This window comes from Coloeus monedula (genome assembly GCF_965178545.1).
Source record: "Coloeus monedula genome assembly, chromosome: 6".
In the NCBI taxonomy this organism is placed as follows: Eukaryota; Metazoa; Chordata; class Aves; order Passeriformes; family Corvidae; genus Coloeus; species Coloeus monedula.
The window spans coordinates 11,142,205-11,165,846 of record NC_138786.1 but is presented as its reverse complement, the minus strand read 5'-3'; the positions used below and the strand labels follow the sequence as shown (position 1 = coordinate 11,165,846).

At 67.6% G+C, this 23,642-nt stretch overlaps 3 protein-coding genes across 3 annotated transcripts; all 3 read right to left on the bottom strand.

Moving 5' to 3' along the window:
• Nucleotides 1-1,219: 1,219 nt before the first annotated feature.
• On the bottom strand, nucleotides 1,220-7,492 carry LOC309574085 (antigen WC1.1-like; the record flags this gene model as incomplete). The annotated part of the gene is made up of 13 exons (XM_082283438.1): nucleotides 1,220-1,335; nucleotides 1,517-1,657; nucleotides 1,879-1,962; nucleotides 2,176-2,271; nucleotides 2,421-2,564; nucleotides 2,648-3,019; nucleotides 3,106-3,936; nucleotides 4,080-4,394; nucleotides 4,468-4,773; nucleotides 4,847-5,164; nucleotides 5,253-5,653; nucleotides 6,571-6,631; nucleotides 7,423-7,492. 13 exons carry the CDS (start codon nucleotides 7,490-7,492, stop codon nucleotides 1,220-1,222), a joined length of 3,255 nt encoding a protein of 1,084 aa, XP_082139564.1.
• A 1,511-nt stretch (nucleotides 7,493-9,003) lies between these two features.
• Nucleotides 9,004-15,215, bottom strand: LOC309574084 (scavenger receptor cysteine-rich type 1 protein M130-like; the record flags this gene model as incomplete). Its single annotated transcript, XM_082283437.1, has 13 exons — nucleotides 9,004-9,119; nucleotides 9,303-9,443; nucleotides 9,665-9,748; nucleotides 9,962-10,057; nucleotides 10,207-10,350; nucleotides 10,434-10,805; nucleotides 10,892-11,659; nucleotides 11,803-12,117; nucleotides 12,191-12,496; nucleotides 12,570-12,887; nucleotides 12,976-13,376; nucleotides 14,294-14,354; nucleotides 15,146-15,215. The coding sequence occupies 13 exons, from the start codon at nucleotides 15,213-15,215 to the stop codon at nucleotides 9,004-9,006; spliced, it is 3,192 nt and encodes a 1,063-aa protein (XP_082139563.1).
• Nucleotides 15,216-16,681: 1,466 nt separating this feature from the next.
• LOC309574083 (antigen WC1.1-like) lies at nucleotides 16,682-22,957 on the bottom strand (the record flags this gene model as incomplete). The annotated part of the gene is made up of 13 exons (XM_082283436.1): nucleotides 16,682-16,797; nucleotides 16,981-17,121; nucleotides 17,343-17,426; nucleotides 17,640-17,735; nucleotides 17,885-18,028; nucleotides 18,112-18,483; nucleotides 18,570-19,403; nucleotides 19,547-19,861; nucleotides 19,935-20,240; nucleotides 20,314-20,631; nucleotides 20,720-21,117; nucleotides 22,036-22,096; nucleotides 22,888-22,957. 13 exons carry the CDS (start codon nucleotides 22,955-22,957, stop codon nucleotides 16,682-16,684), a joined length of 3,255 nt encoding a protein of 1,084 aa, XP_082139562.1.
• Nucleotides 22,958-23,642: the final 685 nt, after the last annotated feature.

The following is a 23,642-nucleotide window of genomic DNA, read 5'->3' as shown; positions in this document are numbered from 1 at the left end:
GAAGCTCCTGCAAGTTTCCACCATGTCTGGCAGAGCCAATGGCTGATGGCTCTGAAGGTGTGATACATTCCACAAAGGTGTACATGCTGCTGGCCAAAACTGGGCCAACGAGAGAGCTTGGTAACACCTCTGTGATGACGTATTTAAGAAGAAAATCAAAGTCACACAGTTTTGCCTTCTAGTCAGAGAAGAGGAGGTGGTGAGAACATGTGAGGAAAGCAACATGGGACACCACGGTCAGTGGAGAAGGAGGGCAAGGAGGTGCTCCAGGTGCCGGAGCCGAGGTGCCTCTGCAGGCCGTGGTGCCGACCATGGTGAAGCAGCTGTGCCCCTGCAGCCCATGGCGATCCACGGGGGATGCAGAGATCCACCTGCAGCCCGTGGGGGAGGTGGTGCCCGTGCCAGAGCAGGCGGATGCCTGGAGGAGGCTGTGTTCCAGTGGAAGACCCGGTGGGGAGAGAGGGCCCCGCTTCCAGGCTGGAGCAGCCTGTCCTTGGGGCCCTGCACCCCGGGGAAGAGACCCACGGCACAGCAGTTTAGGGAGGGCTGTGTGCCCGTGGGAGCGACTCACACTGCAGCAGGGGTGGGGCTGCTGCTGCTGCTGCTGCTGAGAGTGGGCCCACGTGGGAGAGGTTCGTGGAGAACTGTCTCCTGTGGGAGGGACCCCACAGGCTCACAGGGGAAGGAAGGACTCCTCTCCCGGAGCAGCGGAAGAAAATCTCGGTGCTGAACTGACCAAACCCCCATGCCCTGTCTCCCTGCGCTGTCGAAGGGAAGGAGGGTGGGGCTGGGGGAAGAAAAGGTGTGTTTGAGGGTTTATTTTACTTCTCATTATCCTCTTCTGATTCTGTCAGCAATACATTCACTTTGTAACTTTAACTTAAGCCTGTTTTGCCCTTCAAGTGTTTTCTCCCTGTCCTTATCTCAACTAATGAAGCCTTTGTTAATTTTTTTCCCTCTCTCCTCTGCCCAGCTGAGGCAGGGGAGGGTGAGCAAGCAACTCTCCGGGGTGCCTGGCGTCGCGCCCCTGTCAAACCACGAGAGTCTTTAATAAGAGAAAAAGGGAAATTCAGACAGAAATCCAAGAAAATCCCTACACAGGAGCTGTTTTCCTGCACTGCTGCACAGGGAGGGGTGACCTCTGTGGGCAGGGCCACCCCTTCCTGGGGACAGGGCCCCACCACAGCGCCACACACGTGTCCCCAGGGCTGCGGCATCCTCATGGCGACGGCCCCAGGGCGCTGCTGCCGACATCATCATAGTCTGTGTGCACCGGGGACTGTTCCGAGGGGGTCCTGGTGGCTCCTGGGGCACTCGGAGGGGAGTAGATCCCACCTTGGGGACAGCACAGAAGGGTGCAGGGCGGCAGACGGCTCCGTGTCCCCGCTGACAGGCCCCACCTGGGGTCTGGCTGCAGCACCCATGGATCTGCAGCCGGATCCCTGCCCGCCCCCACAGCCAAAGCTGCCATGGAGTGCCTCTGCAGAGGGGACACGGCAGCCGTGAGCCCTCTTACCTGTGGGGAGGACACAGATCCACCTCCTCTGTGCCACGCCCTCGGAGATGTCCCCAGTGCCGGGAGCGGGGGGCTCCTGTGGCACACCCAGGGCATCGTCGTAGCCATCCGGGGTTCCGTGCTCGGGCCGGGCAGGGGGCTCTGGGACAGGCACAGGGGTCCATGGCAGTGACCCAGCGGCCCTGGCAGGGGTCTGGCTCTGCCATGCTCAACGGCCTGGCCACCGGGGATGTGCTGGTGGCCCTTGGGTCACCTTGCTTGCTACACACTAACAAGAGGGGGACTTGTCCCCTCAGCTCCCCTGCCCGAGTGTGTGCCATGTCCCCAGCACTCCCCACTGGCTTCCTGCCCTGTGGCCCTACCTGGGCTTGCCTCGGTGTCACTCCCCTCCACGCTGTCCCCGGTGTAATAGGGCAGCTTCTTCACCGACCCCTCTGACAGGGAACCTGCAGGGGAGAAACAGGGACTTGGGCGTGGCCTCAAGCGGCACCGAGGGTGACGCAACCTCACACCACACAGCGGGGCTGCCCTGGGACCGAGGGACACCCCCAGCCCCTGGCGAGGAGCCACTGCTGGGCCACCGGGACCCCGAGCTGCCATGGGGCTGTGGGGCAGAGCCCCCTCTCCGGGCAGAGCTGGGGCACAGGGGCTGCACCCACCTGGGCGACTGGGCACCTCCTGGTACTCCGGCATCGCGGTGTAGTCCAGCTCCTCGTAGACAGCGTTGGAGACGGCATCTGCAGCTCTGCCAAGCCCTGGGACGAGACGCAGCGTTTATCTGGGGCCCTGGCCACCGTGGGTGGCAGCGGGGACACCCCTGCCCACCTTCTGAGCCGTTCCGCAGCGCGGGAGCCCCGGAACCCCCAAACCGGGTCTGTGCCAGCCCCCACCCGCCAGGACCCACCTCGGCGCCAGGCGCGGGCACGGCACAGCAGCACGGCCAGGGCGCCCAGGGCCACGCACAGCAGCGTCCCCAGCACCACGCACAGGACAGTTGGCACAGGCACAGTCCCCGCGGTCACCGCTGCGGCTCTGCTGCCACGGACACCTGTGTGGGGACACGGGCAAGAAGTGAGCGGAGCGCGATCCCAGCCATCCCGGTCTTGGCGGTGCTGGCACGGGCCGAGCTACCTGTGCTCGTGGCACCGTCGGGATGGGGGGTAGTGTCCGTCTCAGCGATGCCATCACTGTCCCCATCACAAGCCACGTGGGCGTCCCCGCCTGGGCCGCAGCTCTGCAGATTCCAGGGTGCCGAGGGGCACCCCCAGAGCGAGCGGGCCCCGTCCTCACAGCCCACCCAGGCCAGCCAGGCGGGGGCCGGCTGCCGGGCGGGGACGGCCGACAGCCAGCCCCGGTGCCCACAGCCCAGCTGTTGGCAGACGGTGTTGGCGGTGCCGGGGCTGGTGCCGTTGGCGCACACGCGGCCCCAGGTGCCGTTGTGGGACACCTCCAGGAACCCGCGGCAGCGCCCGCGGCCGCCCGCCAGCCGCACGGAGAGCTGCTCTGCAAGGGGTGCAGGGCGGTCACGGCACGGCCAGCAAGCCCCCGGGGGCTCTGCTGGACCCCGGTCTGGGGTGCCCGGCACTGACCTGAGCAGACGGCCCCTGCCCCGCCGCCACGCCCGCACTCGCGCCGATCCGAACGCCCGCATTCCCAGAGAGACTCCTCGCTCCCGGAGCAGGCAGGGATGTACGGCCACAGCGGCCCCGTGCCGGCACCGAAGCGCGCCGAGCTCGGTGCCTCCAGCGCCGTGCCACAGCCCAGCTCCCGGCAGACAACGGCGGCGTCCCGCAGCTCCCAGCCTTCCTGGCAGACGGCGCTCCACGTGCCACCGGAATAGACCTCCACACGCCCGGCGCAGCGCCCAGAGCTCCCCACCAGCCTCACCCGCCGGCTGCCTGCGGCCACCGAAGCACCGGGTTGGGGTGGCTGCCTGGGCCACCGCAACCTCCAGCCCTTCTCGGGACACCCACCCGAGCAGACGATGACCAACTCCTCAGGCCTGGTGATTGATGCAGGGCCCATCCCTGAGACATCATCCATGTTCTCCAGCTCCTCACCCATCTTCTCATGGCGTCTTGTTGTTGCAAGGCCTGTCCCTGTGACATATTCCATCTCCTCATCCATCTTCCCACCGCTGCTGCTCAGCGCAGAACCCACGTCCAAAATGTCCATCTCTTCAGTCATGACATCCATCCCGCTGGGGCTGCTGCTCACGACAGTGGCCGTACCCAAGGAGGTGTTAACGTCCTTGGGAACACCACAGCCCAGCACTGCGCAAACCATGTGCACATCCCATGACTTCCTCTGCTCCACAGGCACACGGCGCCATGCCGGGCTGGTTATGGTCTCCTCCAGCCGCCCATCGCACAAGCTCTGACCCTCCACCAGCCGCAGGGATTCGACAGAGCCACCAACACCTGCAAAATCACCAGCAGAAGCATGGGGCTGTGGCACCTGGCTCAGACCATGCTTTGCTCCAAAACATCCCTGCATCCCCTGCTCCCAGTTCCTGGCGGGTCCCAAAAGCCCTTAAAGCACCTCCCGCAGGTGCCGTACACACCTGAGCAGTTGACGGCAGCGGCGTTTCCGGGGGCACAGGGGGGCTTCCCCAGCACGGCCACGGGGCACTCGCCCGGGTGCCGCTCGCTCCCGCTGCAGCCGAAGGCGTCCGGCCGCAGTGGCCCGTCCCCGCTGCCAAAGGAGCCTCCCGGGGGCACGGTGAAGGCGCGGCCGCAGCCCAGGTGGCGGCACAGGACGTGCGCATCGGCCAGCTCCCACTCGCTGGCGCACACGGAGCCCCACGTCCCCCTCACTGCCACCTCCACCCGCCCGCTGCATCCCGAGCTGCTGTTGCCCAGCCGGAAGCCCGTGTAGGCTGTGGCAGAAAGGGCGTTGAGGGGGGCGATGGGGCACGCAGCCCAACAGCCCCCGGTGTCCCCGGCACTTACGGGAGCAGATGACGCTGGCAGGGCCGGTGCTGCAGCCCTGGCTGTGGGGCCGATGCCGGGCACAGGCGCTGAGGAGGGGCTCGGTGCCATTGCACTGCAAGCCCCCGCCCCAGAGCGGCCCCGATCCTGCCCCAAATCGCTCGCTGCCGGGGATGGAGAGCGCCGCTCCACAGCCCAGCTCCCGGCAAACCACCTGGGCCACCTTCATGTCCACCTGATCCTCGCAGACACCCACCCAGGCCCGGCCCTGACGTACCTCCAGCCGCCCGGCACACGCTCCATCACCTCCGACCAGCCGGGAAAATCCTGCGCGAGCAGTGCACGATCAGTGTCCGGGGACGTGCATGAAGTGCCACATCCTCCCCAGTCCGGCTCCTACCTTGGCAAGTAACAGCAGTGTCCCATTCATGGCTGACGTTATAGGGTCCCCAGCCACGGATCTCGCAGTCCCAGAGAGTGGACTCATTTCCTTTGCAGTCCACCCTGGCCAGACTGACGGGCCCATCCCCTGCACCAAAGCGCTCCAGGGCAGAGTAGGCAACGGCAGCCGAGCCACAGCCCAGATGCTGGCACACCACCTCGGCGTCCTCCATGTCCCAGATGTCATCTCCCACCGAGCCCCAGCGTCCCCGCAGCTTCACTTCCACCCTCCCGGCGCAGGGACTGCCACCGCCTGCCAGCCTCAGCTCCACGGCATCTGCACCGGGACACCGGCACGGCTCAGCCCTGCCGGGGATGCTCAAGCACAACGTGGCAGCCCCGGCACGGCCAGCGCGTCCCCTCACCTCTGCAGGTCACGCCCACATCCCACTCGTGGCCGCAGAAGTGCTGTCCCCATCCGAAGTGCGGACACTCCTCCAGCGCCTCCTCGGTGCCGCGGCAGAAGAAGGGCTGGAGCCAGATGCGCCCGGTGCCCTGCCCGAACGGGGCGTACGTGGACGCCTTGGCCACCCGGCCACAGCCCAGCTGCCGGCACACCACGATGGCCCAACGGGCTTCCCACTCGAAGTCGAAGACGCAGACGGAGCCCCACTCCCCGCCGTGCTTCACCTCCACGCGCCCGGCACAGCGCCCGCCGCCGCCCACCAGACGCAGCTCCCCGGAGCCTGCGGCACGGAGGCTGCTGAGCCGGGCCCGCCACCGCCGCGGGCCCCGCTCCCGCCGCCCGGCGCTCACCCGCACACAGCTGCGCGCACACCAGCAGCCCCAGCGCCACCATCGCCCCCATGGCCCCGGCGCCGAGCCCCGCGCAGCCAGGGGATGTCTCGGCAGCGCCCGAGCCAACGGAGGCAGCAGCAGCAGCAGCACCAGGGCACCCTTTATCAGGGCCTCATCTCCCGGCTGCGGGGCCGCGGCCTCCAATAACCTGCTCCGTGCCCAAATATGAGGCTCGCCTCCGCTTCTGGCGTCACACAGCCCGCCACAGTGGGCTGCCACCCGGATGTCCCCGGGGGGAGACAGCCCCCCCACAGCACCTGGCCTGCGGGGGCCCTTCCTGTACCCCCCCCGTGCCTCCAACTCCGCTGCTGGAGCCTGCCCAGAGCCATCCTGACTGATGGGGACACGCTGCACCCCAAATCCCACCAAAAGCCGCACTGCGACCACCCTCAGCCCCGGCACCTGCAAAGCCCAAAGCCCCCATCCTTGGGGTGCTCCCCGCCCGCCGTGCCCGCAGCCCCCGCGGGGGTGGCAGCTGCCGGCTCCCCGGTCCCTCGCGGCGGCGCTGGCACATGGCGCTGCTGCCGCAGCTGCGGCCCCGCGCTCGCCTCGCCGCCAGCGCAGGAAGGAGGCGGTTACCCCCCGGCGGCTCCCGGCGTCGGCATCGACCGCACGCGGCTCCTGACACCTGCGCTGCCACCGAGAACGCCGCGGCTCCGCGCTGCCCCTGCCCCGCCGCCCCGGCCCCCGGCAGCTCGGCAGCCGCGCGCTTCACGAAACTTCCCCGTCTCACCATTCACCAGGCTCTGCCAGCACGCTCCCAGCGCAGGAATCCACTCTCGCTGCTGGCGCCGCCGCCCCTTCACAGCCGCGGCTCCAGTGACCCGCGCTGGCCCCGCTGCCTCCCCAAACACACGCTCCCACACCCAGACCTCGCTTCCTCACCGCTTCCACCCCAGCTTTCCCATGGCACAGTCGCCGCTGGCTCCCTCGATAAATCCACTTCCTGCAGGCGCAGGAGCACAGAAACAGCCCGAGCTGGTGCCTCCAGAGAGGGACCCTGAGATTTGACCCCTCTCCCGTTCCAAGAACACCAAATTCCACACTAAAGTCTCTCTTCCTCCTCATCCTCGTCTCCTGCTGTGTCTCTCAGTGTCCCTCACCTGGCCGGGGCCACGGTTTCCCGGCACCTTTGCTATGCAAAGTTCCGGCACTTCCCACGCCCAGCAAACCGAGCAGCTGGAACTGCAGCTGCTCCCCATCCACCTGCACCCCAGGAATTCCTCACCAGCAGAGCGTCCCGCGGTCCCTCGCTGCGCGGCGGCGGCAGGGAGGAGCTGCCCTGCCCCGTCCCTCCGCGCTGCCGGGCACTGCGGCACCGGGCAGTGGCCCGGACCTGCTCCGGTGAGAGACGCACGCACGGCACGGAGCCCAAAGCGGGGCCGCTGGGTGCGGGCACCCGAAGCGGAGGGCGGTGTGCGGCTGGGTGGCTGCTGCCCCGGGCACAGGGGACAGGAGCTCTCCGGGCCCACGGATACCTCTGGGGACCCTCGGTCGGCTCTGAGGGTCTTTCCCGAGACTTCCCGTTGGGCTGCTGCATTCCCGCCTCAGCAGCCCCTGCTGCTGCGAGGACCTCAGCCACTGCTGCGCCCTTCCCACCTGGGGCAGCTCACCGAGCCGAGGCCAAAGCGCTCCTTCCCTGTTTCCCTCGGCCCCACAGGCTGGGCAGCTGCCGGCTGTCGGGCACCTGCTGTGCCCCGCTCTGGCCGCGCGGCTGCTGCAGGGGCCCCGTCTCACCTGCCTGGACCTGAGGGACAACGAGCTGGGAGCCCACGGCATCCTGCAGCTCTGCCAGCAGCTGCGGCATCCCGCCTGCCTGCTGCGGAGCCTGGGCTGAGGGCCCTGCCATGGCCAAGCCCAGCAATCTCCCTGTGCCCTTCCCCTTTAGCCCACCGTGCCCAGGGATGCGTCTGTGCTTCCAGTTCCTGCCCCACGTCCCCGAGGCGTGGCTGATGTACCCGGGATGGAGGTGCCAGCCCCGGAGTGAGGTCCCAGCCCTGGAACTCGGTCTCCAGACAGTTTGTGTTTTGTATTGCTTTTGCATGGCCTGGTTTTTGGGAGCGGCGGGGGTGGGGGGGGCACAGAGGGGGCTCCTGTGAGAAGGTCCTGCAAGTTTCCACCATGTTTGGCAGTGCCAATGGCTGATGGCTCTGAAGGTGTGATACATTCCACAAAGGTGTACATGCTGCTGGCCAAAACTGGGCCAACGAGAGAGCTTGGTAACACCTCTGTGATGACGTATTTAAGAAGAAAATCAAAGTCAAACAGTTTTGCCTTCTAGTCAGAGAAGAGGAGGTGGTGAGAACATGTGAGGAAAGCAACATGGGGCACCACGGTCAGTGGAGAAGGAGGGCAAGGAGGTGCTCCAGGTGCCGGAGCCGAGGTGCCTCTGCAGGCCGTGGTGCCGACCATGGTGAAGCAGCTGTGCCCCTGCAGCCCATGGCGATCCACGGGGGATGCAGAGATCCACCTGCAGCCCGTGGGGGAGGTGGTGCCCGTGCCAGAGCAGGCGGATGCCTGGAGGAGGCTGTGTTCCAGTGGAAGACCCGGTGGGGAGAGAGGGCCCCGCTTCCAGGCTGGAGCAGCCTGTCCTTGGGGCCCTGCACCCCGGGGAAGAGACCCACGGCGCAGCAGTTTAGGGAGGGCTGTGTGCCCGTGGGAGCGACTCACACTGCAGCAGGGGTGGGGCTGCTGCTGCTGCTGCTGCTGAGAGTGGGCCCACGTGGGAGAGGTTCGTGGAGAACTGTCTCCTGTGGGAGGGACCCCACAGGCTCACAGGGGAAGGAAGGACTCCTCTCCCGGAGCAGCGGAAGAAAATCTCGGTGCTGAACTGACCAAACCCCCGTGCCCTGTCTCCCTGCACTGTTGGGGGGAAGGAGGGTGGGGCTGGGGGAAGAAAAGGTGTGTTTGAGGGTTTATTTTACTTCTCATTATCCTCTTCTGATTCTGTCAGCAATACATTCACTTTGTAACTTTAACTTAAGCCTGTTTTGCCCTTCAAGTGTTTTCTCCCTGTCCTTATCTCAACTAATGAAGCCTTTGTTAATTTTTTTCCCTCTCTCCTCTGCCCAGCTGAGGCAGGGGAGGGTGAGCAAGCAACTCTCCGGGGTGCCTGGCGTCGCGCCACTGTCAAACCACGAGAGTCTTTAATAAGAGAAAAAGGGAAATTCAGACAGAAATCCAAGAAAATCCCTACACAGGAGCTGTTTTCCTGCACTGCTGCACAGGGAGGGGTGACCTCTGTGGGCAGGGCCACCCCTTCCTGGGGACAGGGCCCCACCACAGCGCCACACACGTGTCCCCAGGGCTGCGGCATCCTCATGGCGACGGCCCCAGGGCGCTGCTGCCGACATCATCATAGTCTGTGTGCACCGGGGACTGTTCCGAGGGGGTCCTGGTGGCTCCTGGGGCACTCGGAGGGGAGTAGATCCCACCTTGGGGACAGCACAGAAGGGTGCAGGGCGGCAGACGGCTCCGTGTCCCCGCTGACAGGCCCCACCTGGGGTCTGGCTGCAGCACCCATGGATCTGCAGCCGGATCCCTGCCCGCCCCCACAGCCAAAGCTGCCATGGAGTGCCTCTGCAGAGGGGACAGGGCAGCCGTGAGAGCCCTCTTACCTGTGGGGAGGACACAGATCCACCTCCTCTGTGCCACGCCCTCGGAGATGTCCCCAGTGCTGGGAGCGGGGGGCTCCTGTGGCACACCCAGGGCATCGTCGTAGCCATCCGGGGTTCCGTGCTCGGGCCGGGCAGGGGGCTCTGGGACAGGCACAGGGGTCCATGGCAGTGACCCAGCGGCCCTGGCAGGGGTCTGGCTCTGCCATGCTCAACGGCCTGGCCACCGGGGATGTGCTGGTGGCCCTTGGGTCACCTTGCTTGCTACACACTAACAAGAGGGGGACTTGTCCCCTCAGCTCCCCTGCCCGAGTGTGTGCCATGTCCCCAGCACTCCCCACTGGCTTCCTGCCCTGTGGCCCTACCTGGGCTTGCCTCGGTGTCACTCCCCTCCACGCTGTCCCCGGTGTAATAGGGCAGCTTCTTCACCGACCCCTCTGACAGGGAACCTGCAGGGGAGAAACAGGGACTTGGGCGTGGCCTCAAGCGGCACCGAGGGTGACGCAACCTCACACCACACAGCGGGGCTGCCCTGGGACCGAGGGACACCCCCAGCCCCTGGCGAGGAGCCACTGCTGGGCCACCGGGACCCCGAGCTGCCATGGGGCTGTGGGGCAGAGCCCCCTCTCCGGGCAGAGCTGGGGCACAGGGGCTGCACCCACCTGGGCGACTGGGCACCTCCTGGTACTCCGGCATCGCGGTGTAGTCCAGCTCCTCGTAGACAGCGTTGGAGACGGCATCTGCAGCTCTGCCAAGCCCTGGAACGAGACGCAGCGTTTACCTGGGGCCCTGGCCACCGTGGGTGGCAGCGGGGACACCCCTGCCCACCTTCTGAGCCGTTCCGCAGCGCGGGAGCCCCGGAACCCCCAAACCGGGTCTGTGCCAGCCCCCACCCGCCAGGACCCACCTCGGCGCCAGGCGCGGGCACGGCACAGCAGCACGGCCAGGGCGCCCAGGGCCACGCACAGCAGCGTCCCCAGCACCACGCACAGGACAGTTGGCACAGGCACAGTCCCCACGGTCACCGCTGCGGCTCTGCTGCCACGGACACCTGTGTGGGGACACGGGCAAGAAGTGAGCGGAGCGCGATCCCAGCCATCCCGGTCTTGGCGGTGCTGGCACGGGCCGAGCTACCTGTGCTCGTGGCACCGTCGGGATGGGGGGTAGTGTCCGTCTCAGCGATGCCATCACTGTCCCCATCACAAGCCACGTGGGCGTCCCCGCCTGGGCCGCAGCTCTGCAGATTCCAGGGTGCCGAGGGGCACCCCCAGAGCGAGCGGGCCCCGTCCTCACAGCCCACCCAGGCCAGCCAGGCGGGGGCCGGCTGCCGGGCGGGGACGGCCGACAGCCAGCCCCGGTGCCCACAGCCCAGCTGTTGGCAGACGGTGTTGGCGGTGCCGGGGCTGGTGCCGTTGGCGCACACGCGGCCCCAGGTGCCGTTGTGGGACACCTCCAGGAACCCGCGGCAGCGCCCGCGGCCGCCCGCCAGCCGCACGGAGAGCTGCTCTGCAAGGGGTGCAGGGCGGTCACGGCACGGCCAGCAAGCCCCCGGGGGCTCTGCTGGACCCCGGTCTGGGGTGCCCGGCACTGACCTGAGCAGACGGCCCCTGCCCCGCCGCCACGCCCGCACTCGCGCCGTTCCGAACGCCCGCATTCCCAGAGAGACTCCTCGCTCCCGGAGCAGGCAGGGATGTACGGCCACAGCGGCCCCGTGCCGGCACCGAAGCGCGCCGAGCTCGGTGCCTCCAGCGCCGTGCCACAGCCCAGCTCCCGGCAGACAACGGCGGCGTCCCGCAGCTCCCAGCCTTCCTGGCAGACGGCGCTCCACGTGCCACCGGAATAGACCTCCACACGCCCGGCGCAGCGCCCAGAGCTCCCCACCAGCCTCACCCGCCGGCTGCCTGCGGCCACCGAAGCACCGGGTTGGGGTGGCTGCCTGGGCCACCGCCACCTCCAGCCCTTCTCGGGACACCCACCCGAGCAGACGATGACCATCCCCTCAGGGCTGCTCCTTGGTGCAGGGCCCATCCCTGAGACATCGTCCATGTTCTCCACTACATCATCCATCTTCTCACGGCTGCTGCTCAGCGCAGAACCCACGTCCAAAATGTCCATCTCTTCAGTCATGACATCCATCCCGCTGGGGCTGCTGCTCACGACAGTGGCCACACCCAAGGAGGTGTTAACGTCCTTGGGAACACCACAGCCCAGCACTGCGCAAACCATGTGCACATCCCATGACTTCCTCTGCTCCACAGGCACACGGCGCCATGCCGGGCTGGTTATGGTCTCCTCCAGCCGCCCATCGCACAAGCTCTGACCCTCCACCAGCCGTAGGGATTCGACAGAGCCACCAACACCTGCAAAATCACCAGCAGAAGCATGGGGCTGTGGCACCTGGCTCAGACCATGCTTCGCTCCAAAACATCCCTGCATCCTCTGCTCCCAGTTCCTGGCGGGTCCCAAAAGCCCTTAAAGCACCTCCCGCAGGTGCCATACACACCTGAGCAGTTGACGGCAGCGGCGTTTCCGGGGGCACAGGGGGGCTTCCCCAGCACGGCCACGGGGCACTCGCCCGGGTGCCGCTCGCTCCCGCTGCAGCCGAAGGCGTCCGGCCGCAGTGGCCCGTCCCCGCTGCCAAAGGAGCCTCCCGGGGGCACGGTGAAGGCGCGGCCGCAGCCCAGGTGGCGGCACAGGACGTGCGCATCGGCCAGCTCCCACTCGCTGGCGCACACGGAGCCCCACGTCCCCCTCACTGCCACCTCCACCCGCCCGCTGCATCCCGAGCTGCTGTTGCCCAGCCGGAAGCCCGTGTAGGCTGTGGCAGAAAGGGCGTTGAGGGGGGCGATGGGGCACGCAGCCCAACAGCCCCCGGTGTCCCCGGCACTTACGGGAGCAGATGACGCTGGCAGGGCCGGTGCTGCAGCCCTGGCTGTGGGGCCGATGCCGGGCACAGGCGCTGAGGAGGGGCTCGGTGCCATTGCACTGGAAGCGCCCGCCCCAGAGCGGCCCCGATCCTGCCCCAAATCGCTCGCTGCCGGGGATGGAGAGCGCCGCTCCACAGCCCAGCTCCCGGCAAACCACCTGGGCCACCTTCATGTCCACCTGATCCTCGCAGACACCCACCCAGGCCCGGCCCTGACGTACCTCCAGCCGCCCGGCACACGCTCCATCACCTCCGACCAGCCGGGAAAATCCTGCGCGAGCAGTGCACGATCAGTGTCCGGGGACGCGCATGAAGTGCCACATCCGCCCCAGTCCGGCTCCTACCTTGGCAAGTAACAGCAGTGTCGAAGTTATGGATGCTGCCATAGGGCCCCCAGCCACGGATCTCGCAGTCCCAGAGAGTGGACTCATTTCCTTTGCAGTCCACATCGGCCAGACTGATGGGCCCATCCCCTGCGCCAAAGATCTCGAGGGCAGAGTAGGCACCGGCAGCCGAGCCACAGCCCAGATGCTGGCACACCACCTCGGCGTCCTCCATGTCCCAGATGTTATCTCCCACCGAGCCCCAGCGTCCCCGCAGCTTCACTTCCACCCTCCCGGCGCAGGGACTGCCACCGCCTGCCAGCCTCAGCTCCACGGCATCTGCACCGGGACACCGGCACGGCTCAGCCCTGCCGGGGATGCTCAAGCACAACGTGGCAGCCCCGGCACGGCCAGCGCGTCCCCTCACCTCTGCAGGTCACCCCCACATCCGACTCGTGGCCGCAGAAGTGCTGTCCCCATCCGAAGTGCGGACACTCCTCCAGCGCCTCCTCGGTGCCGCGGCAGAAGAAGGGCTGGAGCCAGATGCGCCCGGTGCCCTGCCCGAACGGGGCGTACGTGGACGCCTTGGCCACCCGGCCACAGCCCAGCTGCCGGCACACCACGATGGCCCAACGGGCTTCCCAGTCGTAGTCGAAGACGCAGACGGAGCCCCACTCCCCGCCGTGCTTCACCTCCACGCGCCCGGCACAGCGCCCGCCGCCGCCCACCAGACGCAGCTCCCCGGAGCCTGCGGCACGGAGGCTGCTGAGCCGGGCCCGCCACCGCCGCGGGCCCCGCTCCCGCCGCCCGGCGCTCACCCGCACACAGCTGCGCGCACACCAGCAGCCCCAGCGCCACCATCGGCCCCATGGCCCCGGCGCCGAGCCCCGCGCAGCCAGGGGATGTCTCGGCAGCGCCCGAGCCAACGGAGGCAGCAGCAGCAGCAGCACCAGGGCACCCTTTATCAGGGCCTCATCTCCCGGCTGCGGGGCCGCGGCCTCCAATAACCTGCTCCGTGCCCAAATATGAGGCTCGCCTCCGCTTCTGGCGTCACACAGCCCGCCACAGTGGGCTGCCACCCGGATGTCCCCGGGGGGAGACAGCCCCCCCACAGCACCTGGCCTGCGGGGGCCCTTCCTGTACCCCCCCCGTGCCTCCAACTCCGCTGCTGGAGCCTGCCCAGAGCCATCCTGACTGATGGGGACACGCTGCACCCCAAATCCCACCAAAAGCCGCACTGCGACCACCCTCAGCCCCGGCACCTGCAAAGCCCAAAGCCCCCATCCTTGGGGTGCTCCCCGCCCGCCGTGCCCGCAGCCCCCGCGGGGGTGGCAGCTGCCGGCTCCCCGGTCCCTCGCGGCGGCGCTGGCACATGGCGCTGCTGCCGCAGCTGCGGCCCCGCGCTCGCCTCGCCGCCAGCGCAGGAAGGAGGCGGTTACCCCCCGGCGGCTCCCGGCGTCGGCATCGACCGCACGCGGCTCCTGACACCTGCGCTGCCACCGAGAACGCCGCGGCTCCGCGCTGCCCCTGCCCCGCCGCCCCGGCCCCCGGCAGCTCGGCAGCCGCGCGCTTCACGAAACTTCCCCGTCTCACCATTCACCAGGCTCTGCCAGCACGCTCCCAGCGCAGGAATCCACTCTCGCTGCTGGCGCCGCCGCCCCTTCACAGCCGCGGCTCCAGTGACCCGCGCTGGCCCCGCTGCCTCCCCAAACACACGCTCCCACACCCAGACCTCGCTTCCTCACCGCTTCCACCCCAGCTTTCCCATGGCACAGTCGCCGCTGGCTCCCTCGATAAATCCACTTCCTGCAGGCGCAGGAGCACAGAAACAGCCCGAGCTGGTGCCTCCAGAGAGGGACCCTGAGATTTGACCCCTCTCCCGTTCCAAGAACACCAAATTCCACACTAAAGTCTCTCTTCCTCCTCATCCTCGTCTCCTGCTGTGTCTCTCAGTGTCCCTCACCTGGCCGGGGCCACGGTTTCCCGGCACCTTTGCTATGCAAAGTTCCGGCACTTCCCACGCCCAGCAAACCGAGCAGCTGGAACTGCAGCTGCTCCCCATCCACCTGCACCCCAGGAATTCCTCACCAGCAGAGCGTCCCGCGGTCCCTCGCTGCGCGGCGGCGGCAGGGAGGAGCTGCCCTGCCCCGTCCCTCCGCGCTGCCGGGCACTGCGGCACCGGGCAGTGGCCCGGACCTGCTCCGGTGAGAGACGCACGCACGGCACGGAGCCCAAAGCGGGGCCGCTGGGTGCGGGCACCCGAAGCGGAGGGCGGTGTGCGGCTGGGTGGCTGCTGCCCCGGGCACAGGGGACAGGAGCTCTCCGGGCCCACGGATACCTCTGGGGACCCTCGGTCGGCTCTGAGGGTCTTTCCCGAGACTTCCCGTTGGGCTGCTGCATTCCCGCCTCAGCAGCCCCTGCTGCTGCGAGGACCTCAGCCACTGCTGCGCCCTTCCCACCTGGGGCAGCTCACCGAGCCGAGGCCAAAGCGCTCCTTCCCTGTTTCCCTCGGCCCCACAGGCTGGGCAGCTGCCGGCTGTCGGGCACCTGCTGTGCCCCGCTCTGGCCGCGCGGCTGCTGCAGGGGCCCCGTCTCACCTGCCTGGACCTGAGGGACAACGAGCTGGGAGCCCACGGCATCCTGCAGCTCTGCCAGCAGCTGCGGCATCCCGCCTGCCCGCTGCGGAGCCTGGGCTGAGGGCCCTGCCATGGCCAAGCCCAGCAATCTCCCTGTGCCCTTCCCCTTTAGCCCACCGTGCCCACGGATGCGTCTGTGCTTCCAGTTCCTGCCCCACGTCCCCGAGGGATGGCTGATGTACCCGGGATGGAGGTGCCAGCCCCGGAGTGAGGTCCCAGCCCTGGAACTCGGTCTCCAGACAGTTTGTGTTTTGTATTGCTTTTGCATGGCCTGGTTTTTGGGAGCAGGGGGTGGGGGGGGGCACAGAGGGGGCTCCTGTGAGAAGCTCCGCAAGTTTCCACCATGTTTGGCAGTGCCAATGGCTGATGGCTCTGAAGGTGTGATACATTCCACAAAGGTGTACATGCTGCTGGCCAAAACTGGGCCAACGAGAGAGCTTGGTAACACCTCTGTGATGACGTATTTAAGAAGAAAATCAAAGTCAAACAGTTTTGCCTTCTAGTCAGAGAAGAGGAGGTGGTGAGAACATGTGAGGAAAGCAACATGGGACACCACGGTCAGTGGAGAAGGAGGGCAAGGAGGTGCTCCAGGTGCCGGAGCCGAGGTGCCTCTGCAGGCCGTGGTGCCGACCATGGCGAAGCAGCTGTGCCCCTGCAGCCCATGGCGATCCACGGGGGATGCAGAGATCCACCTGCAGCCCGTGGGGGAGGTGGTGCCCGTGCCAGAGCAGGCGGATGCCTGGAGGAGGCTGTGTTCCAGTGGAAGACCCGGTGGGGAGAGAGGGCCCCGCTTCCAGGCTGGAGCAGCCTGTCCTTGGGGCCCTGCACCCCGGGGAAGAGACCCACGGCGCAGCAGTTTAGGGAGGGCTGTGTGCCCGTGGGAGCGACTCACACTGCAGCAGGGGTGGGGCTGCTGCTGCTGCTGCTGCTGAGAGTGGGCCCACGTGGGAAAGGTTCGTGGAGAACTGTCTCCTGTGGGAGGGACCCCACAGGCTCACAGGGGAAGGAAGGACTCCTCTCCCGGAGCAGCGGAAGAAAATCTCGGTGCTGAACTGACCAAACCCCCATGCCCTGTCTCCCTGCACTGTCGAAGGGAAGGAGGGTGGGGCTGGGGGAAGAAAAGGTGTGTTTGAGGGTTTATTTTACTTCTCATTATCCTCCTCTGATCCTGTTAGCAATACATTCACTTTGTAACTTTAACTTAAGCCTGTTTTGCCCTTCAAGTGTTTTTTCCCTCTCTCCTCTGCCCAGCTGAGGCAGGGGAGGGTGAGCAAGCAACTCTCCGGGGTGCCTGGCGTCGCGCCACTGTCAAACCACGAGAGTCTTTAATAAGAGAAAAAGGGAAATTCAGACAGAAATCCAAGAAAATCCCTACACAGGAGCTGTTTTCCTGCACTGCTGCACAGGGAGGGGTGACCTCTGTGGGCAGGGCCACCCCTTCCTGGGGACAGGGCCCCACCACAGCGCCACACACGTGTCCCCAGGGCTGCGGCATCCTCATGGCGACGGCCCCAGGGCGCTGCTGCCGACATCATCATAGTCTGTGTGCACCGGGGACTGTTCCGAGGGGGTCCTGGTGGCTCCTGGGGCACTCGGAGGGGAGTAGATCCCACCTTGGGGACAGCACAGAAGGGTGCAGGGCGGCAGACGGCTCCGTGTCCCCGCTGACAGGCCCCACCTGGGGTCTGGCTGCAGCACCCATGGATCTGCAGCCGGATCCCTGCCCGCCCCCACAGCCAAAGCTGCCATGGAGTGCCTCTGCAGAGGGGACAGGGCAGCCGTGAGAGCCCTCTTACCTGTGGGGAGGACACAGATCCACCTCCTCTGTGCCACGCCCTCGGAGATGTCCCCAGTGCTGGGAGCGGGGGGCTCCTGTGGCACACCCAGGGCATCGTCGTAGCCATCCGGGGTTCCGTGCTCGGGCCGGGCAGGGGGCTCTGGGACAGGCACAGGGGTCCATGGCAGTGACCCAGCGGCCCTGGCAGGGGTCTGGCTCTGCCATGCTCAACGGCCTGGCCACCGGGGATGTGCTGGTGGCCCTTGGGTCACCTTGCTTGCTACACACTAACAAGAGGGGGACTTGTCCCCTCAGCTCCCCTGCCCGAGTGTGTGCCATGTCCCCAGCACTCCCCACTGGCTTCCTGCCCTGTGGCCCTACCTGGGCTTGCCTCGGTGTCACTCCCCTCCACGCTGTCCCCGGTGTAATAGGGCAGCTTCTTCACCGACCCCTCTGACAGGGAACCTGCAGGGGAGAAACAGGGACTTGGGCGTGGCCTCAAGCGGCACCGAGGGTGACGCAACCTCACACCACACAGCGGGGCTGCCCTGGGACCGAGGGACACCCCCAGCCCCTGGCGAGGAGCCACTGCTGGGCCACCGGGACCCCGAGCTGCCATGGGGCTGTGGGGCAGAGCCCCCTCTCCGGGCAGAGCTGGGGCACAGGGGCTGCACCCACCTGGGCGACTGGGCACCTCCTGGTACTCCGGCATCGCGGTGTAGTCCAGCTCCTCGTAGACAGCGTTGGAGACGGCATCTGCAGCTCTGCCAAGCCCTGGGACGAGACGCAGCGTTTATCTGGGGCCCTGGCCACCGTGGGTGGCAGCGGGGACACCCCTGCCCACCTTCTGAGCCGTTCCGCAGCGCGGGAGCCCCGGAACCCCCAAACCGGGTCTGTGCCAGCCCCCACCCGCCAGGACCCACCTCGGCGCCAGGCGCGGGCACGGCACAGCAGCACGGCCAGGGCGCCCAGGGCCACGCACAGCAGCGTCCCCAGCACCACGCACAGGACAGTTGGCACAGGCACAGTCCCCACGGTCACCGCTGCGGCTCTGCTGCCACGGACACCTGTGTGGGGACACGGGCAAGAAGTGAGCGGAGCGCGATCCCAGCCATCCCGGTCTTGGCGGTGCTGGCACGGGCCGAGCTACCTGTGCTCGTGGCACCGTCGGGATGGGGGGTAGTGTCCGTCTCAGCGATGCCATCACTGTCCCCATCACAAGCCACGTGGGCGTCCCCGCCTGGGCCGCAGCTCTGCAGATTCCAGGGTGCCGAGGGGCACCCCCAGAGCGAGCGGGCCCCGTCCTCACAGCCCACCCAGGCCAGCCAGGCGGGGGCCGGCTGCCGGGCGGGGACGGCCGACAGCCAGCCCCGGTGCCCACAGCCCAGCTGTTGGCAGACGGTGTTGGCGGTGCCGGGGCTGGTGCCGTTGGCGCACACGCGGCCCCAGGTGCCGTTGTGGGACACCTCCAGGAACCCGCGGCAGCGCCCGCGGCCGCCCGCCAGCCGCACGGAGAGCTGCTCTGCAAGGGGTGCAGGGCGGTCACGGCACGGCCAGCAAGCCCCCGGGGGCTCTGCTGGACCCCGGTCTGGGGTGCCCGGCACTGACCTGAGCAGACGGCCCCTGCCCCGCCGCCACGCCCGCACTCGCGCCGTTCCGAACGCCCGCATTCCCAGAGAGACTCCTCGCTCCCGGAGCAGGCAGGGATGTACGGCCACAGCGGCCCCGTGCCGGCACCGAAGCGCGCCGAGCTCGGTGCCTCCAGCGCCGTGCCACAGCCCAGCTCCCGGCAGACAACGGCGGCGTCCCGCAGCTCCCAGCCTTCCTGGCAGACGGCGCTCCACGTGCCACCGGAATAGACCTCCACACGCCCGGCGCAGCGCCCAGAGCTCCCCACCAGCCTCACCCGCCGGCTGCCTGCGGCCACCGAAGCACCGGGTTGGGGTGGCTGCCTGGGCCACCGCAACCTCCAGCCCTTCTCGGGACACCCACCCGAGCAGACGATGACCAACTCCTCAGGCCTGGTGATTGATGCAGGGCCCATCCCTGAGACATCATCCATGTTCTCCAGCTCCTCACCCATCTTCTCATGGCGTCTTGTTGTTGCAAGGCCTGTCCCTGTGACATATTCCATCTCCTCATCCATCTTCCCACCGCTGCTGCTCAGCGCAGAACCCACGTCCAAAATGTCCATCTCTTCAGTCATGACATCCATCCCGCTGGGGCTGCTGCCGCCCCCAACAGTGGCCACACCCAAGGAGATGTAAACGTCCATGGGAGCACCACAGCCCAGCACTGCGCAAACCATGTGCACATCCCATGACTTCCTCTGCTCCACAGGCACACGGCGCCATGCCGGGCTGGTTATGGTCTCCTCCAGCCGCCCATCGCACAAGCTCTGACCCTCCACCAGCCGCAGGGACTCGACAGAGCCACCAACACCTGCAAAATCACCAGCAGAAGCATGGGGCTGTGGCACCTGGCTCAGACCATGCTTTGCTCCAAAACATCCCTGCATCCTCTGCTCCCAATTCCTGGCGGGTCCCAAAAGCCCTTAAAGCACCTCCCGCAGGTGCCGTACACACCTGAGCAGTTGACGGCAGCGGCGTTTCCGGGGGCACAGGGGGGCTTCCCCAGCACGGCCACGGGGCACTCGCCCGGGTGCCGCTCGCTCCCGCTGCAGCCGAAGGCGTCCGGCCGCAGTGGCCCGTCCCCGCTGCCAAAGGAGCCTCCCGGGGGCACGGTGAAGGCGCGGCCGCAGCCCAGGTGGCGGCACAGGACGTGCGCATCGGCCAGCTCCCACTCGCTGGCGCACACGGAGCCCCACGTCCCCCTCACTGCCACCTCCACCCGCCCGCTGCATCCCGAGCTGCTGTTGCCCAGCCGGAAGCCCGTGTAGGCTGTGGCAGAAAGGGCGTTGAGGGGGGCGATGGGGCACGCAGCCCAACAGCCCCCGGTGTCCCCGGCACTTACGGGAGCAGATGACGCTGGCAGGGCCGGTGCGGCAGCCCTGGCTGTGGGGCCGATGCCGGGCACAGGCGCTGAGGAGGGGCTCGTTGCCATTGCACTGCAAGCCCCCGCCCCAGAGCGGCCCCGATCCTGCCCCAAATCGCTCGCTGCCGGGGATGGAGAGCGCCGCTCCACAGCCCAGCTCCCGGCAAACCACCTGGGCCACCTTCATGTCCACCTGATCCTCGCAGACACCCACCCAGGCCCGGCCCTGACGTACCTCCAGCCGCCCGGCACACGCTCCATCACCTCCGACCAGCCGGGAAAATCCTGCGCGAGCAGTGCACGATCAGTGTCCGGGGACGCGCATGAAGTGCCACATCCGCCCCAGTCCGGCTCCTACCTTGGCAAGTAACAGCAGTGTCCCATTCATGGTCGAAATAATAGGGACCCCAGCCACGGATCTCGCAGTCCCAGAGAGTGGACTCATTTCCTTTGCAGTCCACCTTGGCCAGATTGATGGGCCCATCCCCTGCACCAAAGATCTCGAGGGCAAAGTAGGCACCGGCAGCCGAGCCACAGCCCAGATGCTGGCACACCACCTCGGCGTCCTCCATGTCCCAGATGTCATCTCCCACCGAGCCCCAGCGTCCCCGCAGCTTCACTTCCACCCTCCCGGCGCAGGGACTGCCACCGCCTGCCAGCCTCAGCTCCACGGCATCTGCACCGGGACACCGGCACGGCTCAGCCCTGCCGGGGATGCTCAAGCACAACGTGGCAGCCCCGGCACGGCCAGCGCGTCCCCTCACCTCTGCAGGTCACCCCCACATCCGACTCGTGGCCGCAGAAGTGCTGTCCCCATCCGAAGTGCGGACACTCCTCCAGCGCCTCCTCGGTGCCGCGGCAGAAGGGCTGGAGCCAGATGCGCCCGGTGCCCTGCCCGAACGGGGCGTACGTGGACGCCTTGGCCACCCGGCCACAGCCCAGCTGCCGGCACACCACGATGGCCCAACGGGCTTCCCACTCGAAGTCGAAGACGCAGACGGAGCCCCACTCCCCGCCGTGCTTCACCTCCACGCGCCCGGCACAGCGCCCGCCGCCGCCCACCAGACGCAGCTCCCCGGAGCCTGCGGCACGGAGGCTGCTGAGCCGGGCCCGCCACCGCCGCGGGCCCCGCTCCCGCCGCCCGGCGCTCACCCGCACACAGCTGCGCGCACACCAGCAGCCCCAGCGCCACCATCGGCCCCATGGCCCCGGCGCCGAGCCCCGCGCAGCCAGGGGATGTCTCGGCAGCGCCCGAGCCAACGGAGGCAGCAGCAGCAGCAGCACCAGGGCACCCTTTATCAGGGCCTCATCTCCCGGCTGCGGGGCCGCGGCCTCCAATAACCTGCTCCGTGCCCAAATATGAGGCTCGCCTCCGCTTCTGGCGTCACACAGCCCGCCACAGTGGGCTGCCACCCGGATGTCCCCGGGGGGAGACAGCCCCCCCCACAGCACCTGGCCTGCGGGGGCCCTTCCTGTACCCCCCCCGTGCCTCCAACTCCGCTGCTGGAGCCTGCCCAGAGCCATCCTGACTGATGGGGACACGCTGCACCCCAAATCCCACCAAAAGCCGCACTGCGACCACCCTCAGCCCCGGCACCTGCAAAGCCCAAAGCCCCCATCCTTAGGGTGCTCCCCGCCCGCCGTGCCCGCAGCCCCCGCGGGGGTGGCAGCTGCCGGCTCCCCGGTCCCTCGCGGCGGCGCTGGCACATGGCGCTGCTGCCGCAGCTGCGGCCCCGCGCTCGCCTCGCCGCCAGCGCAGGAAGGAGGCGGTTACCCCCCGGCGGCTCCCGGCGTCGGCATCGACCGCACGCGGCTCCTGACACCTGCGCTGCCACCGAGAACGCCGCGGCTCCGCGCTGCCCCTGCCCCGCCGCCCCGGCCCCCGGCAGCTCGGCAGCCGCGCGCTTCACGAAACTTCCCCGTCTCACCATTCACCAGGCTCTGCCAGCACGCTCCCAGCGCAGGAATCCACTCTCGCTGCTGGCGCCGCCGCCCCTTCACAGCCGCGGCTCCAGTGACCCGCGCTGGCCCCGCTGCCTCCCCAAACACACGCTCCCACACCCAGACCTCGCTTCCTCACCGCTTCCACCCCAGCTTTCCCATGGCACAGTCGCCGCTGGCTCCCTCGATAAATCCACTTCCTGCAGGCGCAGGAGCACAGAAACAGCCCGAGCTGGTGCCTCCAGAGAGGGACCCTGAGATTTGACCCCTCTCCCGTTCCAAGAACACCAAATTCCACACTAAAGTCTCTCTTCCTCCTCATCCTCGTCTCCTGCTGTGTCTCTCAGTGTCCCTCACCTGGCCGGGGCCACGGTTTCCCGGCACCTTTGCTATGCAAAGTTCCGGCACTTCCCACGCCCAGCAAACCGAGCAGCTGGAACTGCAGCTGCTCCCCATCCACCTGCACCCCAGGAATTCCTCACCAGCAGAGCGTCCCGCGGTCCCTCGCTGCGCGGCGGCGGCAGGGAGGAGCTGCCCTGCCCCGTCCCTCCGCGCTGCCGGGCACTGCGGCACCGGGCAGTGGCCCGGACCTGCTCCGGTGAGAGACGCACGCACGGCACGGAGCCCAAAGCGGGGCCGCTGGGTGCGGGCACCCGAAGCGGAGGGCGGTGTGCGGCTGGGTGGCTGCTGCCCCGGGCACAGGGGACAGGAGCTCTCCGGGCCCACGGATACCTCTGGGGACCCTCGGTCGGCTCTGAGGGTCTTTCCCGAGACTTCCCGTTGGGCTGCTGCATTCCCGCCTCAGCAGCCCCTGCTGCTGCGAGGACCTCAGCCACTGCTGCGCCCTTCCCACCTGGGGCAGCTCACCGAGCCGAGGCCAAAGCGCTCCTTCCCTGTTTCCCTCGGCCCCACAGGCTGGGCAGCTGCCGGCTGTCGGGCACCTGCTGTGCCCCGCTCTGGCCGCGCGGCTGCTGCAGGGGCCCCGTCTCACCTGCCTGGACCTGAGGGACAACGAGCTGGGAGCCCACGGCATCCTGCAGCTCTGCCAGCAGCTGCGGCATCCCGCCTGCCTGCTGCGGAGCCTGGGCTGAGGGCCCTGCCATGGCCAAGCCCAGCAATCTCCCTGTGCCCTTCCCCTTTAGCCCACCGTGCCCACGGATGCGTCTGTGCTTCCAGTTCCTGCCCCACGTCCCCGAGGGATGGCTGATGTACCCGGGATGGAGGTGCCAGCCCCGGAGTGAGGTCCCAGCCCTGGAACTCGGTCTCCAGACAGTTTGTGTTTTGCATTGCTTTTGCATGGCCTGGTTTTTGGGAGCGGGGGGGGGGGGCACAGAGGGGGCTCCTGTGAGAAGCTCCTGCAAGTTTCCACCATGTTTGGCAGTGCCAATGGCTGATGGCTCTGAAGGTGTGATACATTCCACAAAGGTGTACATGCTGCTGGCCAAAACTGGGCCAACGAGAGAGCTTGGTAACACCTCTGTGATGACATATTTAAGAAGAAAATCAAATCAAAGTCACACAGTTTTGCCTTCTAGTCAGAGAAGAGGAGGTGGTGAGAACATGTGAGGAAAGCAACATGGGGCACCACGGTCAGTGGAGAAGGAGGGCAAGGAGGTGCTCCAGGTGCCGGAGCCGAGGTGCCTCTGCAGGCCGTGGTGCCGACCATGGTGAAGCAGCTGTGCCCCTGCAGCCCATGGCGATCCACGGGGGATGCAGAGATCCACCTGCAGCCCGTGGGGGAGGTGG